This window comes from Ursus maritimus, unplaced genomic scaffold (genome assembly GCF_017311325.1).
Source record: "Ursus maritimus isolate PB19 unplaced genomic scaffold, ASM1731132v1 scaffold_7, whole genome shotgun sequence".
NCBI lineage: Eukaryota > Metazoa > Chordata > Mammalia > Carnivora > Ursidae > Ursus > Ursus maritimus.
The window spans coordinates 1,135,105-1,152,102 of NW_024426885.1; the positions used below are offsets into that span (position 1 = coordinate 1,135,105).

Sequence of the window (16,998 nt, forward strand, 5' to 3'; positions counted from 1 at the left end):
GGAGACGGTGGGCACCAGGGGCGGGGGAGGGGGTGGGGACAGAGCTTCAGTGGGTGGGGGGGGGATGAGCGAGTCCCGGGGACGGAGGGTGGGGCTGGCTGCACAGCACGGTGAATGTGCTGGACGCCGCGGAGCTGGATGCCGGATGAGGGACGTGGCACATCTTACGTGAAGTGCCTTTTACCACAGTCGTACAAACAGGAAGTACCACAGCAGCACACCAGCCAACAGCCTTCACAATTACAATGGCGCCTTAATACAACTCCGAGAACGGGGCCAGGGCCCGCCAGCCCGCCGGGAATCCGCCACCACCCACTGGGCTCGGTGGTCTCTCGGCCTGGTCTTAATGACCCCCCTGCACAATGCGGGGGGAGGCTGGAGGGGGCACCGGCAGAGGGGAGATGCACCCTGGACCTTGGCGTGGGTGGGACAAGGAGGTCAGTTGTGGGTTTGTGTGCATTCAGGGCCTGACTCAGGCACCCTCCCTGGCAGCTCCGTGCCCACCATTGAGAGCCCCTTGCTGGGTCCGTCCCAGTCAGCACTCAGGGAAGGCTGAAGGTTCTGGAATCGGGCCGACGGACAGCAGGCAGAGCCTGGCATGGACCATGAATCCTGTGTGTCTGGCCCGAGAAGCCAGAGGCTGGCCGAGGAGGGAGCCTGGCGGGGGACAACGGCACCAGGACATTGCTGGCCAGCAGGAGGTTGGGAGCCAAGGAGCTTGTGCAAGTCTAGAAGCAACGGAACCTTCCGAAGCTGCTGCATGTGCTCTGAGGACTCGTGGAAAAGTGGAGGCCCAGCAGGCAAGGGCAGAGGAGCTGCTTGTGCAAAGGCCCTGTGGCAGAGAAGAGGGTCTAGGTAAGACGACAGGGAGGCTCCGGGAGGCCCTGGAGGGCAGTGAGGGGCAGGGGACTGTAGACGTGGAGGCTGGTGCCTGTGAACTGAGCAGCGTGAGAGGAGGACTGCTAGTGACTGGCTACTGGAGAGACCTGGTGGGGGCGAGGTGGGGCAGTTGGTAGAGACCATGAGGCCTGGCCGCCAGGGACAGAGCCAGCCTTGGGGACGCCTGACCCAAGGAGGACAAAAACAGCTGCTTCTCACTGGGCCTGACAACAAAGTGGTCAGGGGAGACTCCAGGAGAGAAGGGCTGGTGGGAGCACAGAGCACATGTCCCTCCAGGAGCTGGGGGCAGCAGGGGAGGGCCTGGGCAGCCACGCTCACTGCAGAATGCTGCCCGGCCTAAACCCTGGGCTTGGGTTTCGGGGGAAGCTGGTGGAGGGAAGGGGGTTTGTGTGCCACAGCAAAACGCCTGGGAGCCAGGAGCAACAGACGTGGGGCAACAGAGGCGGCAGCTGGCGGAGGCCCTGGGGACAGGAAGTACAGAGCCAGGGCAAGTGTGGGGGTGCCGGGGGTGGCCCGCCTGGTGGCCTCTCTCTTCTCCTCAAGGTCACCTGCTAAGCGAATGGGAAAGGCTGGAGGAGCGGTCAGGCTTTGCAAGATCGGGGTGGGAAGGGGTGCGTGGGCGGGCGAGGGGGAGGCCAGAATGCCCCCACCCCACTGCTAGCAGAGCCCCCATCTGCAGCAGAATGGGAGAGCCCTGGATGGGGCTGGGAAGGGACAGCCAGGCACGGGAAGAGTCCTGTGTCCAGGCAGGACCTGGGTGACAATGGGGTGCAGGCACCGGGCCAGGAGTGGAGCCGGCAGTCTCGGTGCTCGGGGAGGGCAGGGGAGGAGCTAAGCCTGGTCTGGCGGCACATGGGAGCTCTGGGCACGGACTGGCTGGCGGGCTGAAAGTGTTTGTTTCCTAATTGCTCTTTGCGGCAGTCCTGTATCGTGGTCATGCTAAGAGTCCTGATCCCTGAAGGATATGTATTAAGCTTCTGCAGGTGGAATGATAGGACGTGTGGGTTTGCGCTAACTCGCTCAGCTGTGGGGGGCACGGGGGGAGGGTCTGCAGAGCCCTGTGGGGGACACCCGGCCCTCACACCACCCTCCTCCGTCCTGCATGCTTGGAAATTCCCATAAATGCTTTCAAGTGTGTTGTAGCCCCAGCAAGGTGAGAGCCTCCTGTGCGGGCGAGGACACAGCGGGGAAGCAGCCCCTTGGGCAGGTGCCCCTGTCAGCACTGACATAGGCGCACCCTATGCCGAAGCCGATGGCTGGGGGCTTTGTCCTGGCTCTGCTCCCACTGCTCACGGAAGCCTCCCCTCCGTGCCCATCGCGGGCTGGCTTCCTGCATCGCCCACAGCCCACTCCATCCTGACACCAGCTGCGGAGGGTGGTACAGGTGCCCCAGGCAGAGGGCTCAGTCCCTCAGGGCCGCCCCCACTCCGATGCCAGCACAGGTCCGCGCTGCCGGCTGACCGGCTACCAAGCAGGGCTCCCACTACCCCATGGGGTCGGTAACTCGCCAGAGGGGCTCACTGAACTCAGAGACCCACCCGCTCACGCACACAGACCCATCCTAGAGGCCGTAACTCAGGAACGGCTTCCGGAAGAGCCGCGCAGGATGCGGAGCCGGGAAGGGCGCGGAGCGCACACCCTCCGTGGTGACCAGCCGCGTGGCCAGGCTGGAAGGGCCCCACCCTGAGTCACCGGTCCGCATAAACTGAGCTGCGCTCCCCGGCGCTTGGGAGGAATAACAAGACACGCCCATCACCCCAGGTCCCACCGGGTTTTGCAGCCTTGTGGGGACAAGGGACAAACGTGTTTCCTGTTAGGCCGCGGCAGGTACTCTCACAGACCAGCGGGAGTCTCGTGCAGCAGACCCACCTGGGCTGTTCTAACTCGTAAGAATCTCTTCGAGACACTCGAGTCAGTAGGTACCATGCCAACTCATCCTTCCCCGCGGCCACAGGCGTAACCCATAATAGGGAAATGACATTTTCTTAGAGCCCCCCCATCTCCTGGCATTTAAATTGTTTCCAATTTTTTGCTATAATAAAGCTCTAAAGGCATTCTTAAGAACGGCCACCTGTGCAAGACTTGTTCCTAAAATGACGAAACACGGATATTGAATGTTTATGTGACAAAGGGGACATGACGCGTACCATGAAGACACGCAGCACAGAACGCTTATGACAGGCAGACGTGTGCGCCGGGCAGGGAGCAGAGGGCAGCCCGCCCCCGAGCGAGGGCACAAGGTGAAGGGCGGGAAGCGTGGTCTCCTCCAAAGTCTTTGTGGCTTTGCTGTCACTCTAACAGTTTGCAGAGAAGACAAGGGGTTTGGGTACAGAACGTGTTTGAGAGAACGAACTGCTCTCCTGTCTCCCGAGAAAGGTCTCCTTCGTAAGGAGCGCAGGTAAGAAACGAGCGAACGGATTCGCTGGGAAAGGCCACGGTTCCGGCCCCACCTGGCACCCTGAGGACCCGGGGCCTGGCCACACAGGCAGGATTCAGGACCCCAACCACATGGGCTTCTGAAATGTGAGTGTCCTCCCACGATCCCGCATGCAGATAAAAAGATTCCACTGTCTTTTTTTTTTGAAGGTAACAAAACATTGGTTTGTTTAAATGGACAAAGGCAATGTGGGCAAGGTGAGGTGGCAGGATCTCTCGGCACAGACGTTCCTGATAGGGAGACACCAGCAGGTCCACCGGCGGCAGACCAGAGCCCACCTGGAGGAGAGCGGGCAGAAGTGCGTGGGACACTCTGCACACCACCCAGTGGCCCCCAGGAGGACCGGCCACCAAAGGGAAGCAGCACCACAAACAGGGACCAAGGTGGACGGACACCATAACCCGAGGACACGGCATGCAGAGAAAGGACATCCCTTCTGCAGCCTTCTTGCCCCAACGCAGGACCTCAGCACAGTCGCACAAACCACCCGACAACAGAGGGATCTGTACGCTTGGAAGCACAAGGTGGGCGGACACAGGACCCCGGGAGGCTGTCCTGGAGGGCCTGGCGATTGCGGCCACTCTCCCGTGAACAGCGGGTCTGTGTGGGAGCAAGAGCTGGCTAGGAGGGAGCGGGCGGGGGGAGGCTACGTGGACAAAGCAACTTCTCCGTCTGCCCGCAATGACCTCCACACACAGGGCCACAGCACAGACGCAGGATGGCGGGACGGTGCCGTCATGAGCAGGTGCCATCTCCCACAAGACAGGATTGAAGACGACACTCCTGGCGGCTCACAGGGGAGGGGAGCTGGTGTGCTCCGCGGGCAGGCCGCCCCGGCTGCCTGGGTTCAGACCCGTGGGGGTCTGGGGAGACACAGGGGAGACGCGCGGCCCTCAGGGTGGAGTGTGCCCCGCGCAACCTGGGAGCTGGCATGTGGAAACAGGGGACGGCAGTGCAACCCACCACCCCGGCCCCCAGGCTGAGACCATGGCCCAGGAGACCCAGAGAGACACGGCGGTGCGCCTCAGCTTCGGGGTAGGGGTGCTTGTTTCCCCCCCTGCCCGCCTCTCTGTGGCCATCCCCACTCCCAACCAGAGACCCGACTCTTCACACAGGAAGGACACAGGCCGGTCAGAAGGCCAGCAGGGGGTGGCAGCCGGGCCACAGGGAGGCTGCTCGCTGTCCGGCCTTGGGCTTCATCTGTGCAGTGGGGACCGCGGCGCCCTGGAACTGGAGAGGACCCCCCTCCCCCAACTGGCCCCCTCGTACCAGACTTCGCCACGGAGGCAGGGGCTTGCTCGGCACTTCCTCCGCGGTCCTCCTGGTCCGGGCGCGCTCCCTCCACTCCCGCGGTGCTTGTTCATCTCTAAGGAGGACACGCGGCGTGTTAGCAGCACAACCCAGAGCAGCCCCGGGCAGAGCCTCTTCCCAAACCCTTTCCCGTCCCTTCACCCAGACAGATGGGAGGTGCTTGTCCGCTCCTGTCCTGTGGCTTCATGTGAGGGGACAAGTTGGACCCCCAGCCCCCGCCAGCAGAGACACCAGGACCTGCCCCCAGAGAAGACGGCTGGGCTCTGGCTGGCAGCTCAGGCATCAAAGATCTTCACAGGTCCCCACGAGATGTGAGGGCATCACTGACAAGTCAACGTCCTGTCCCCCAATCCCCTCAGCCGGGGCGCTGCCATGCTGCTGGCACGGCCTGCCCCGCACGGTGACCTCCCTGCCCCCTGCACCATGACCTTTCTGCCCCCCTGCACCACAACCTCCCTGCCCTTGCACAGTGACCTCTGTGCCCCTGCACAGTGACCTCCCTGCTCCCCTGCACCGTGACCTCCCTGCCGCCTGCACGGTGACCTCCCTGCCCCTGCACGGTGATCTCCCTACTCCCCTGTATCATGACCTCCCTGCCCTTGCACAGTGACCTCCGTGCCCCTGCACGGTGACCTCCCTACTCCCCTGCACCGTGACCTCCCTGCCGCCTGCACGGTGATCTCCCTACTCCCCTGTATCATGACCCCCCTGCCCTTGCACAGTGCCCTCCGTGCCCCTGCACGGTGACCTCCCTACTCCCCTGCATCGTGACCTCCCTGCCGCCTGCACGGTGATCTCCCTACTCCCCTGTATCATGACCTCCCTGCCCTTGCACAGTGACCTCCGTGCCCCTGCACGGTGACCTCCCTGCCCCTGCACGGTGACCTCCCTACTCCCCTGCATCATGACCTCCCTGCTCCCCTGCACGGTGACCTCCCTGCTGCCTGCATGGTGACCTCCCTGCCCTGCACGGTGACCTCCCTGCTCCCCTGCACGGTGACCTCCCTGCCCTGCACGGTGACCTCCCTGCTCCCCTGCACGGTGACCTCCCTGCCCTGCACGGTGACCTCCCTGCCCTGCATGGTGACCTCCCTGCAACAGCACCCACTAGACACACTGTGCGCAGCACGAGGTGAGGTTGCAGCGCCAGATGCTTGTGGAATTTCTGAACTGAACATAAAAACCAACCCCCTGGCTTGGCTGTGGTTGCAGCTCTGGGGATGGGACGGGGTCCCAGCAAATCCTCGCTGGCCCTGGGCTTCACCCATGGCACACGGTTGGAGTCCGAGCTGCTCCTGTGCCCTCGCCAGGAGTTCCTGAGCCCCCTACCCCAGCCGAGCCAGGCTCTCTGTTCCTCCACCACTCAACAGTCCAAATCCAGTGGTGACTCTCCACGGCCTCCCCCCTCACTGCGCCCCTGCACACCGGGGCTCCCTCGGAGTGTCCGCTCCCTCTTGGTAAAATGGGATGGAAGGGACGCACCCCTTGAGAGGCACAGGGGTGACGTTCTGAGGTGGCATGACGGGTTTCCCAGGCCGTGCCGTGTCTAAGCCACAGGACAGGGCTCCACGCACGGATCGCCAAGGAGGCCACGGAACATCACCTCAGGCCCACGGAGAGAAACCAAGAGGAGAGTGTCCTCCCGCCCTTGATATTCAAGAGCTTCCTTCCACGGAGGAGTGTGGCATCCTGGGCAGCCCCCGAGCCGGACCGTGCTGTGTCGGGGAAGCAGACTTCCTGCCTCCTACATCCCGCAGCGGTCAGAGCTCCCCCGAGGGCCAGCGCCCTGCGCACCTTCCCGTGCACCGCCCCGATCGCAGGCTGGGCCGGCAGCGGGGCGAGCGAGCGGGCCTCGCACTGACGTGGGGCAGAGATGCTCATCTATGGGGCCCAGAAGGGCAGGTGCTGGGGCAGCTGCCGTCACGAAATGCCATCAAGAAAGAGGCCGAAGTGAGGGAGGAGGGGGACCCGCCTGCAGCAAGGAAAGGGAGCGGTGCAGTGAGAGGGGAAGGCAGGCGCCCCTGGCGGCGGGCAGGGTCAAGCCAGTATATTTGCTCCAGAAGGGCTCCATCGCTCGCTTGAAGCGGATGTGCCCTGCTCTGAGACCTGCCCTGCAGAGCTGTGTGTGCTTGTGGTGAAGCAGAAGGACCTTCCTGCCCTGTAGCCTGCACCCCAGCCAAGGGACTCTTTGGGGGTCCTCGGGGGAATGGCCTGAGCTCAGGCTGGGTGGCTGCCCGGCACATGTGGCCAGTGACCAGTGTGACCCTGCCGTGTGGCCAGGACCCCCTTGGACAGCATGTCTGATGTGGGGGCGAGGCAGGTGTACCGCTGACCCACTGCGTTTCCCAGCAAGTCTGTCCCCATCAGGGTCCTGAGAGAAAATACACTCACGCGGGATGATTTCAGGATTGAGGAGGGTTTATTCACAAGGGCAGCGGCGGACGGCGTCCAGGGACAGAGCAGGAGCCCTGGGCTGGAATAGGGGATGCAGCCGCCCCAAGCCCCGGGAGGAGAGACCCAGGAGGACTCACAGGGAGGAGTGGGGGGAATAAAGACCCTGCCCTCCCTCTCCCCCTCCTTTCCAACCTCCTGTGGGGGCCCCCCACTGGCCAAGCCCAGCCAGGAGAGGGACACTGGGGTGCTGTGGACACGGTCCATGCTGGACGGCCTCCTGGGGCCCAGAGCACAGTAGAGACGGGTGGTCGGCGGAGCTGGAGGACAGAGGCGGCCGTGAGGACAGGCCCCAGCCAGGCTCCCGCGGGGCAGAGCACAGCCACCGCAGCCAGCGACACGGCCAACGAGGCGGGGCAAGAGTGCGCGGTCTCTGCACGCACATCTGCAGCGCGTGCCTTTCCTTAGAAAAGACCTGTGAGCCAGGTGATTGGAAGGAGGGGAGGAGGGGGTTAAGAAAGAGAAATCAGAGAACAAGACAGGAAAGAAAGCAGACGGGTGGAGAGGACACGGAGTGATGAGGCCCAAGGCTGTGCCCACACCTGCCCAAGACCAAGTCGGACAAAGAGCAGCCTGTTAGCTTCCAAGCGTAGCAGAAACCGACCGTTCCCCAGAGAAGTCACAGCCAGCCGGCGGGCCCCCGACCCCCCACGAGCCCCGCCGGCGAACACTCACCGTCTCCACTGCTCCACCACCGCCTGCTTCTCCCGGCGCTCCCGGTCGGCCACGGCCCTGCTCTCCCGGGGCCTCCTGGTGGGAAGCCCCGCGCGCTGCGGTGGTGCCAGGGCAGGTAGGACGCTCCTGACAGAGGGTGTCTTCCTTCTACAATCACAGCCCTTGCGATGCCCACTCAGCCTCGGATGGCACGCGCTAGAACACAACATGCCAGGTGTACAAGCAGGGCCCACGGGGATGGCCTGAACGACGGGGCTGCCTTCCCAGGGCCCCACAGCCTGGGACTCCCATGCCAGAGGCTGCGGGCTGGCTCAGAGTCCGAAACAGCAGCGGGACTGCAGAGAGCCCGGGACAGGCCGGCCGGGTCTCCGCAGGACGTGCCCGCGTCCCTGTTCAGGAGGAGATCCCGGACGCGGGCAGCACAAGGAGGACGAGCGCTCTATGCGGCCATGGAGCAGCCGGGCCGAGAACGTCAAGGCCGTGTCACAGCTGGGAGCCTGCCCTCTGTGCTTCCGCCACTTCCAAGGTCCCCATCCGTCAATCAGACTACGGAGTTTTCAAGCCTCGGAACCGGTGAAAGAGCAGTGTGATAAACCCCGAACACCTTTCACGCGGTCAATGCACGTTCTCTGTCTGCGGCTCAGTACGGCCACCCCTGGCCTCAGCCTTTCTCTTCCGAACAGCCCCTCCATGAAGCTGGACCCCCACAGACACGCCAGACACGTGTCCCTGACTGTGCAGCACCATGAACCAGAGTAACCAGGATTCTGTGTGCCCCCAGGAGCCAATTCCCGTCCCCCTGGAGCGGCTTCACCCCCTGTGAATGTATGACCTATATGCACCAGTAAATGCTGTCTTTGCACTTGTGTCCACACACACACACACACACACACACACACACACACACACTCATGGGGCTTGTTTCTCTCTTGCGTACTCTCCCCCAAGGTCCGTGCTCTGGGTAACCACAGCCTTAAGCCAGGCCTCGCATGCACCGCACGGTACGTGCCAACCAGGCTCGGCCTGACATCTGAAAAGATAACTGCAAAATAATATTACGACTTCAGAAAGATCAAGAAAATACGCCATGGCTTCTAAACTTACCTGAACACGCGTCTCGGGCTGGCGTGCTCTCCATCCTTCGTGTTCAGCGCCGCCCTGAGATTTGGAGGTAACTCCATCGCTAGGAGCTGGTTTGCGAGCACTTCGGCCTGTTCGTGCTCAACGAGCTCCTGCCTCAGCTTCCAGAAGCGCTTGATTTCTTCCTCACCCGGCCAGTCTTCCGAGGAGTCGGCGGACTTTCTCAGCTCACTCAGGTCTAGCTTCTCAACAGGCGGGAAAAAGTCTGCCTTTTCTTGTAACAACCCATTCTGATCCTGGGAATTAATGGCATCTGGGTCAGGCACAGTTTCTTCTTCAGATAAATACAACGAGGGCTGTGACAGCTCACTTAGGCTCATCGTTGTAACTGGTGAGATCGCTAGTAGGATAAAATGTTGTTTGAGTAGACTAGATTCCAACACCAGCTCCCCAAACAAACCCAGTGACCAGCTCCCCTGCAGAGGAGGCCTGGGGTCAAGGGGGGGGACAGGCTCCCCCTGCAGAGAAGGCCTGGGGTCAAGGCGGGGGTACAGGCTCCCTCTGCCACAAGGCCCTCACACACCATATAAATCTATGCAAATAAATAAACTTTTATTTCCCCCCGACCCTAGACCTTTTAATATCTTTATTTCTAATCAATTTTTAGCCCATATACCTACTGTGTCTCTTTGGCAATACTTTTGGTGAATTTAAACACCTGTATCTCTAGGTAAATTACCTGCAAGAAAATTGGCCAGGAATAGTCTTGCCTTTAGGACTAGGCTCAAATGTCCCCTCGTCAATGGACCAGCTCTGGATGAGTAGCCCCAGCCTCCCGCAGCAACCCCCCCCCAGGACAGAATTAGGTCCAGGTCGGGCTGACACAGACTCCTTCTTGGCTTTGGGTCTCTGAGTGATGGCGGTGGACTCTGACCCGTCGTTAAGAGATCAAGCTAGTATACTCTTCAGGAAACAAGGACATTCCTGATTCGCAGTAACAGGCTGACAGTAGACAAAACAGATGCATGGAGCTGACTGCTGGGCCGCCACATGCCCTTGGCCTTCACCATTCCAGAGCCTGGCACGCGAAGGCCAGCCTGCAGGGCTGGAGAGCCATGTGCCCACCCCCAGGGGAAGCCCTCGCTGCGACCAAGCGTTGCTAGTGCCGCGGCATGCGTGCCCTACTCCCACGCTCCGCTGGGAGCAACTCCTGGACTTGAGTTCAGCAGTGGCCCTTGACAAATGTCACCTTGGAAATGCCAGGTCCTGACCCGGTCAATACGGGAGGCACCTGAGAGGCTCAGCGCGACCGTGGAGGCCCAGTGGGGCTTCACCTGCTTCATGCGGCACCCGGCAGGACCAAGCGCTGGTGTGCAGAGTACCAGCCGCGCTCCTGACCTGTGCTGGCTTCTTCCCCTTCCCCGCCTCCCGCCTCAGCCTCCTCCCCAATCAAGCACTGGCCCTCGACTCCTGACTCGGAGCTGTTTCTGGGGGACACAAACCAATGCAATCAATGTTTAAAATGAGGCATTCTGGGGCCATTTGTTTGGATTTGGGATAACGATGGTTTAAGCAGAGCAGCACTTTCTAACCACCTTGGGTGCTGCTGACGTCTGCTGAGGTGCGCTTCCTTACGCACACTGTGACTGCAGCACACTAACTGTCCTGGCTGGTTCAAACACATGCATTTTCTTAATTCCAGAAGTTATATTTTAAGTTATAAAAATTTAGATATTCCAAAGTAAATTTTTGGAATACTGACTTTTTTGTGAGCATTCACTTACAACTCTCTTTTATCTCGACTTTGTCTAAGTGCTAGGCTGCTCACTCACGATTAGATCACCTCACGAGCACGTGAGGACGTCTGGCTGGATGGCACGGACGTTGAAAACAAGTGTTCAGAGAGTGAACCATCAAAACAGCGGCGGGACCGTGTTCCCTCCCCAGGAGTAAGGGCGGTTTGTTGAGCTTGTCGTCCAGTCGTTGTCTGAACCACCATGTAATTCCTGAAGCAGGGGCCTGACGGCGGCTTGGTGGGGAGGACGGTTCCATTTGATTTATCCTGGTGAATTTTTACCCAAATCCACCGAGACAGGCTCTATAACGGACACTGAGAATGCAAACCCATGGACAAGAACCAAGAAGAGCTACAGATCTGATAGGCAACACGGACACCTGAGCATGGTGTGAGTCCCGCAGAGGACACGCGAGGCCTGTGCACACCCGTGACATCATGAAGGAGGGGCAGCCCCCCCGGACCTAGCTTTAAAAAGCACTAACTCCTGGGGCGCCTGGGTAGCGCAGTCGTTAAAGCGTCTGCCTTCGGCTCAGGGCGTGATCCCGGCATTCCGGGATCGAGTCCCACATCGGGCTCCTCCGCTGGGAGCCTGCTTCTTCCTCTCCCACTCCCCCTGCTTGTGTTCCCTCTCTCGCTGGCTGGCTCTCTGTCACATAAATAAATAAAATCTTAAAAAAATAAAATAAAATAAAAAGCACTGACTCCAGGGGCGCCTGGGTGGCACAGCGGTTAAGCGTCTGCCTTCGGCTCAGGGCGTGATCCCAGTGTTATGGGATCGAGCCCCACGTCAGGCTCCTCCCCTATGAGCCTGCTTCTTCCTCTCCCACTCCCCCTGCCTGTGTTCCCTCTCTCGCTGGCTGTCTCTATCTCTGTCAAATAAATAAATAAAATCTTTAAAAAAAAAAAAAAAAAGCACTGACTCCAGTTCTAATGCAGTTTGTTGCAGTAATTGTTCCACAAACCTCGGGAAGTTAAATCTTGGGGGGCAGAATGCTGGGCAGCGTAGATCTGCAGGAAGGCCAGGATAGCGCCCAGTCCCTTCTGCACCACGAGCGGACCGGGGAACTCCAGAGGACAGTGTCTCAGGTTCAGCGCTTTCAGTGAGGTCACGTTCCCTGTGCGACAGAGGAGAAACCCAGAACTTCACACACTTTTCCGTGGAATCAAACAAGGAGAGAATACTGTTTGCATATTAAAGAAGAAAAAGACCTTATTGAGAATTTTGGGTAAACGATAGGAGAGATGTCTGCAATTTGCTTTGAACAAAGTCTGCAGGGAAGGCAGATTTTGACCAGATTAAGACCAGGCTCGTTACAGAAGTAAATACGTAAAATAAGGCAAACAGAAGCAGCAGTAACAGCCCTCTGGCAAGAATCAGAATACAAAGTTGCTGTATTATCTAAAATGCCTATTCCTGATGACAAAAGACCCCTAAAAGGCATGGAAAGAAAAGGAACCCGTGACTCATACTCAGGCAACAAGCAGCCACTAGAAACTGTCCTCGAGTCAGCTCAGATAGCGGAGGCAGCAGACGACAACTTCAAAGTAGTCACAAATGTGTTCAAAGGGATGCAGAAAACCCGTGTTTAAATAATTAAAGAAAAACATGGTAAAATGACTCAACAAGTATAAAATGTCAACAGAAACAGAAATTATAAGAAAGAACCAAATAGCAGCTCTAGAGTTGAAATTACAAAGCCCGGGATGAAAAATGTACCAGAGGGACCCAACAGCAGATATGAGATGACAGAAGAGACAAGTGAACTCAAAATAAAAAGTACCCACTCTGACGATCAGAGAGAAGAACGATGAAATCAGGAGCCTGCAGAGGCCTGTGGAGCAGCAGCACGTATGCTGACCCACGGAACGTAGCGAGAGCCCCAGAGGACCAGGGCGTGAGCAGAGCGCTACGTGAGGACACCCGGCTTTGGAGACAGACATCAGTGTAACTTCCAGGACGTTCATCAACCAAGTAAGATAAGCCAAAGGTAATCCCACCTAGAAACATGGAAACCACTGAAAGACAAAGAAAAACAAATGATCTTGAAAACAGCACAAGAGAAACAAGGGGACAACATACAAGGAGACAACGAGAGTAACTTCCAGTTGAAAACAGTGGAAGCCAGAGGAAAGGGAACAACATATTCTGAGGGCCGAAAAATCCTGTGGATCAAATGCCCCAAATCTACCAAAACTGTCCTGCAAAAATACCCATGAAATGAAGATATTCCCAACTGCTGCAGCAAGAACGGTTCACCCGAACTGGCCTGTAGCGATCACTAAAATGAATTAGTAATTTAAAAGCTTCTGCCGCACACACAATCTCAAGGCCCGCTGACAACCATGGCACTAAATGAACGAGTTTAACGGCAGAAGACAGAAACTGTGAACTCAAAGACAAGTTAACAGGAGGTAATACAAACTGGAACAAAGAGAAAAGGGGATGGGAAGAGAAGAGCATATTTGAGGCATGTGGGACAGAATCAAAATCCTGACATCCAGGTAATTGGAGGCCCAGGAGGAGAGGAGAAAGAGAATAATGTTGACAGCCAGGGATTTTCCAAATCTGATTAAAGACGTCAATAAACAGATTCCAGAAGCTCAGTGAACCCCAAATAAATACAAAGAAAGCCACACCCGGGCACATTGCAGGTGAACTGCTAAACATTAAACATAAAGAGAGGAATTTTCAGCAGCCAGACAAAAGGGATACATCATTTTTAAAAGAAAAGCAGTAAGACTGACAGCTGACTTTTCAACAGAGGTTAGAAGCCAGAAGACAATAAAGACGTTTTAAAATGAAATCTGGGTTCCTATACTCAGCCGAATATTCTTCAAAAATGATGGAAAAGTAAAGATCCCTTTTTAGAAAATCAAACTTGAATAACTCTTACCAAATAGTCTTACCAAAAGACTAAATGACAATACTAAAGAGAGATCTTCAGGCCAAGATGGTCATCCCAGATGGAAGCAGGGAACTTTGAGAAACGGGTGAACATGTAAGAAAATATAAATAAATACAGTTTAAGATGTGTTTGCTGGATTTATAGCAAGACATCAAAGCAAATTCTATGAAAACAAGAGCACAGGGGCAGGGAGGAGGCAACAGGAAGAGCACTTGCTTCTGTAGTGGTCATCGGTCAAGGACATGCGCGTGGTGTCCAGAGAACCACTAGGTAAGGGTACACACGGTACAATGAGGGGATTCTACTTCCAGCCACGTCAGAGCAGCTCCAATCAGATCAACTCTCCAGCAGATACCAGTTTGCAGAAACTGGGCAAGACAGAAATGGAAAGCAGGCAGAAACTAGAGGGGGAATGGCAGCTTCAAGAAGAGAAAGACACAAACGAGTGTAGTATCTGTATGGCTTTCTGCGCCGCACAGGGCGGCTGGAACAGACAGAAACCCATTTGGTCATAATGACCTGCAGCCCCAGAGGCCAGCCTGGAGAGCTACCACAGCTGCTCAAAAGTGAAGGGTGGACTCCAAAAAGAAGAGGACTATGGAGGGGAGCCTTCAGTCTCCGTGTACATGTTGTGCGTGCAAATCCGTGGCACAGTCCTGAACCTGCCACGCATAGGATGGGCTGCAAACAGCACGGCCACAGCTACTGCCCGCTGCCAGACAAATAGAGTTTGGAGTCTGTCTCAGTCCTCTCAACTTAACTACCTATTTTTAAAAAACCAATACTCTAAAGAGGAATATAACAGAATCCAGAATCTCTACAATGTATCTATCACAATGTCCAAGATAAAATCCAAAAAATTATTAAAGGGAAAATATGTTTATAGCAAAGGAAAAAAATAAGAACTCTCAGCAGAAAAATAGAAACTATTAAAATATGAAAATTCTAAGGCTGAAAACACAATATCTGAAAAAAATTACTAGGCAAAGTTCACAGCCAATTGGAGATGATAGAAAAGACTCATAAACTTGAAGATGTTTATCTATCTTCTACGAAGAGCAGAAAAATGACCTTTAAAATGTACAGAAGGTCAGTTATCTGTGGGACAATAACAAAAGTTCCAACAAATAGGTAAAATGAGAGGAGAGGAGCAGAAAAATATTTGAAGGCTTAATGACCAAAATATTTCCCAAATTTGGCAAGAGATGTGGATTTAAAAATGTAATAAATTCAACAAACTCCAAGGAGGATAAATACAAAGAAAACCACAGTTAGGTACCTCATAGTCAAATTGCTGGAAAGCAAAAATACAGAGAAATCTTGAAAGTAACCAAAGCCAATCAACACAGTTCATAAAGGAAAACAAAGAATGAATGACCTCTGAAGCCTGGGATCAGTGGAACTTCTTTAAAGTCCTAGATGAAAAAAATCCAACCCATATTTCTAGATCAGCAATATTCTTTAGGAATTAAAGCAAAACAAGGGCACCTGGGTGGCTCAGTCAGTTGCGTGGCCGACTCTTGGTTTCGGCTCAGATCATGACCTTGGGCTCCCTGCTCAGTAGAGAGTGTGCTTGTCTCGCTCTCCCTCTGCCCCTCCCCCTGTTTGTGCGTACGCACATGCACGCTTTCTTTCTGTCCCTTCATAAGTAAATAAATCTTTAAAAAAATAAAAACAAAAATTAAAAAGGCAGAGACTGACTGGATAAAAGAGTGAACCCAACTGCATCCTACAGTACTAGCGATGTACTGTACATACAGATAGGTTGGACGGAAAAGAATGACACATGCATACCATGCAAAGCAACAGTGGAAGGTTGGAGCGGCCACACTAATATATACTGAAAGGCCGATAAGCACATGACAGAGTTTCACACCACTGGCCATCAGAGAAACGCATATGAAAACCACAGTGCAGAGTAACAAAAATAACCATATAAAAATCCCAAATTTCTATTCAACCAATAACAGAGTATCAAAATACATAAAGCAAAAGCTGACAGATGTAAACTGAAAGGCAGACGGATGCACAGAGCTCAGGATTTTAACACAGCCCTTCAGGCACTGACAAAATAAACAGACAAACGGGTGTAGATAATTTGAAAGCTATGATGAAGCAACTTGACCTAACTCAACACATAGAACATCACATCGAGTGACAGCTTGAGAACACACAAGCCTCTCTCGCGCACCAGGTGACGTTTGCCAGACAGAATGCATCCTGGGCCAGAGAGCACGCCCAAATGACCAAAAGTACACAGTGTATGTGGCATTAAACTAGAATTCTACAAAAGGAAGGGAATTAGAAAACCTCCCATTGTGTGTAAATGAAGCAAATCACAAAGAGCCCATGGGTCACAGCGTGTTTGAGAATATTTTGGGCTGAATGATTATAAAGACGCTGCATGTTGAGGCTTGTGGGCACAGCCAAGCAGCACTGGGGGGGAACTCATAGCTGTGACCGCACAGGGCAGGAAAGAAAGGTTTAAAATCAGTAATCTAAGGGGGCGCCTAGGTGGCTCAGTCGGTTAAGTGCCTGCCTTCGGCTCAGGTCGTGATCTTGGGGTCGGGCTCCCTGCTCAGTGGGGAGCCCGCTTCTCCCTCGACCTCTGCCTCTACCCCTGCTTCTGCTCCCTCTCTTCGTCTCTCTCAAATAAATAAAATCTTAAAAAAAAAAATCAGTGACCTAAGCCTCCAACTCAATTGGTTAGAAAAAGAACAGCAAATCAAACCTAAAAAAACAAAGATAGTAAAGAGCAGGAATCTGTGAGACAAACAGATGCAGAACAGAGAACACCGTCTTCTGCTTCCTCCTCCTCAGTGTTTACAGCAGGGAAAATGAATAAAGATGAAGGCACTACACTGCTACGCATCCCCACAGATAAGCCCCAACAGCACAGTGCTGAGCCAAGACTGCAAATCACCAGGAGCTCACGTTGGTATGATTCGACTTACGAAAAGTTCAGAAGGAGGGCCCTTTGAACACACATTGCTGGGGAGACCTCAGTGGCCAAGCTGTCCAGGAGAGCAAGCAGAGGATGGACATGGACCCGCGGGCTCCCAGAGCAGTGCTGATGCCTGTTTTCCTTCAGCTGTGCACGGGCTACAAAGCCCTTCATTCTCATTATGTCTAACCCTATGTTTATGTGGCATACTTTCTATGCAGAATACATATCACAGCATTAACAGCTCTCGAGAGCTGTGCTATCTCAGAGCCTGGGAAGGACGGAAGTAGAAGGGATTATTTAAATATGAGCCAGCTCGCCCCCTGTGACTTGCCTTATATTTCCATTACAGGTTCCATGACCTTAAAAAGGCCGCATTTTAAAACCAGCTTGTATCTTATTGCTTGAACACTTACCCAGCTCCACAGGTAACATTTTGATAGGATTTCTTTCTAAAAGCAAAGTTTTCAAATGCCTTTAAAACAAAACAAAAAGT

General features: G+C 55.1%; 1 protein-coding gene across 10 annotated transcripts in view; it reads right to left on the minus strand.

Annotated features, from left to right (window-relative positions):
• LRRC27 (leucine rich repeat containing 27) overlaps positions 1-16,998 on the minus strand; it is a 37,006-nt gene that overhangs the window by 11,433 nt on the left and 8,575 nt on the right. For 4 of the 10 annotated variants that reach the window (XM_040624448.1, XM_040624451.1, XM_040624447.1 and 1 more), the window contains exons 4-9: positions 16,919-16,977; positions 12,438-12,668; positions 11,615-11,767; positions 8,879-9,254; positions 7,775-7,969; positions 4,607-4,703 (exon numbers count right to left, since the gene is read on the minus strand). In XM_040624448.1, the coding sequence (XP_040480382.1) occupies positions 4,607-4,703; positions 7,775-7,969; positions 8,879-9,254; positions 11,615-11,767; positions 12,438-12,668; positions 16,919-16,977 (1,111 nt within the window). Of the gene's footprint in view, positions 1-47; positions 833-3,626; positions 4,201-4,606; positions 4,704-6,213; positions 7,515-7,774; positions 7,970-8,878; positions 9,255-11,614; positions 11,768-12,437; positions 12,669-16,918; positions 16,978-16,998 lie in introns of those variants that run through there. The other 6 variants (XM_040624450.1, XM_040624453.1, XM_040624446.1 and 3 more) reach the window with 6 other exon arrangements.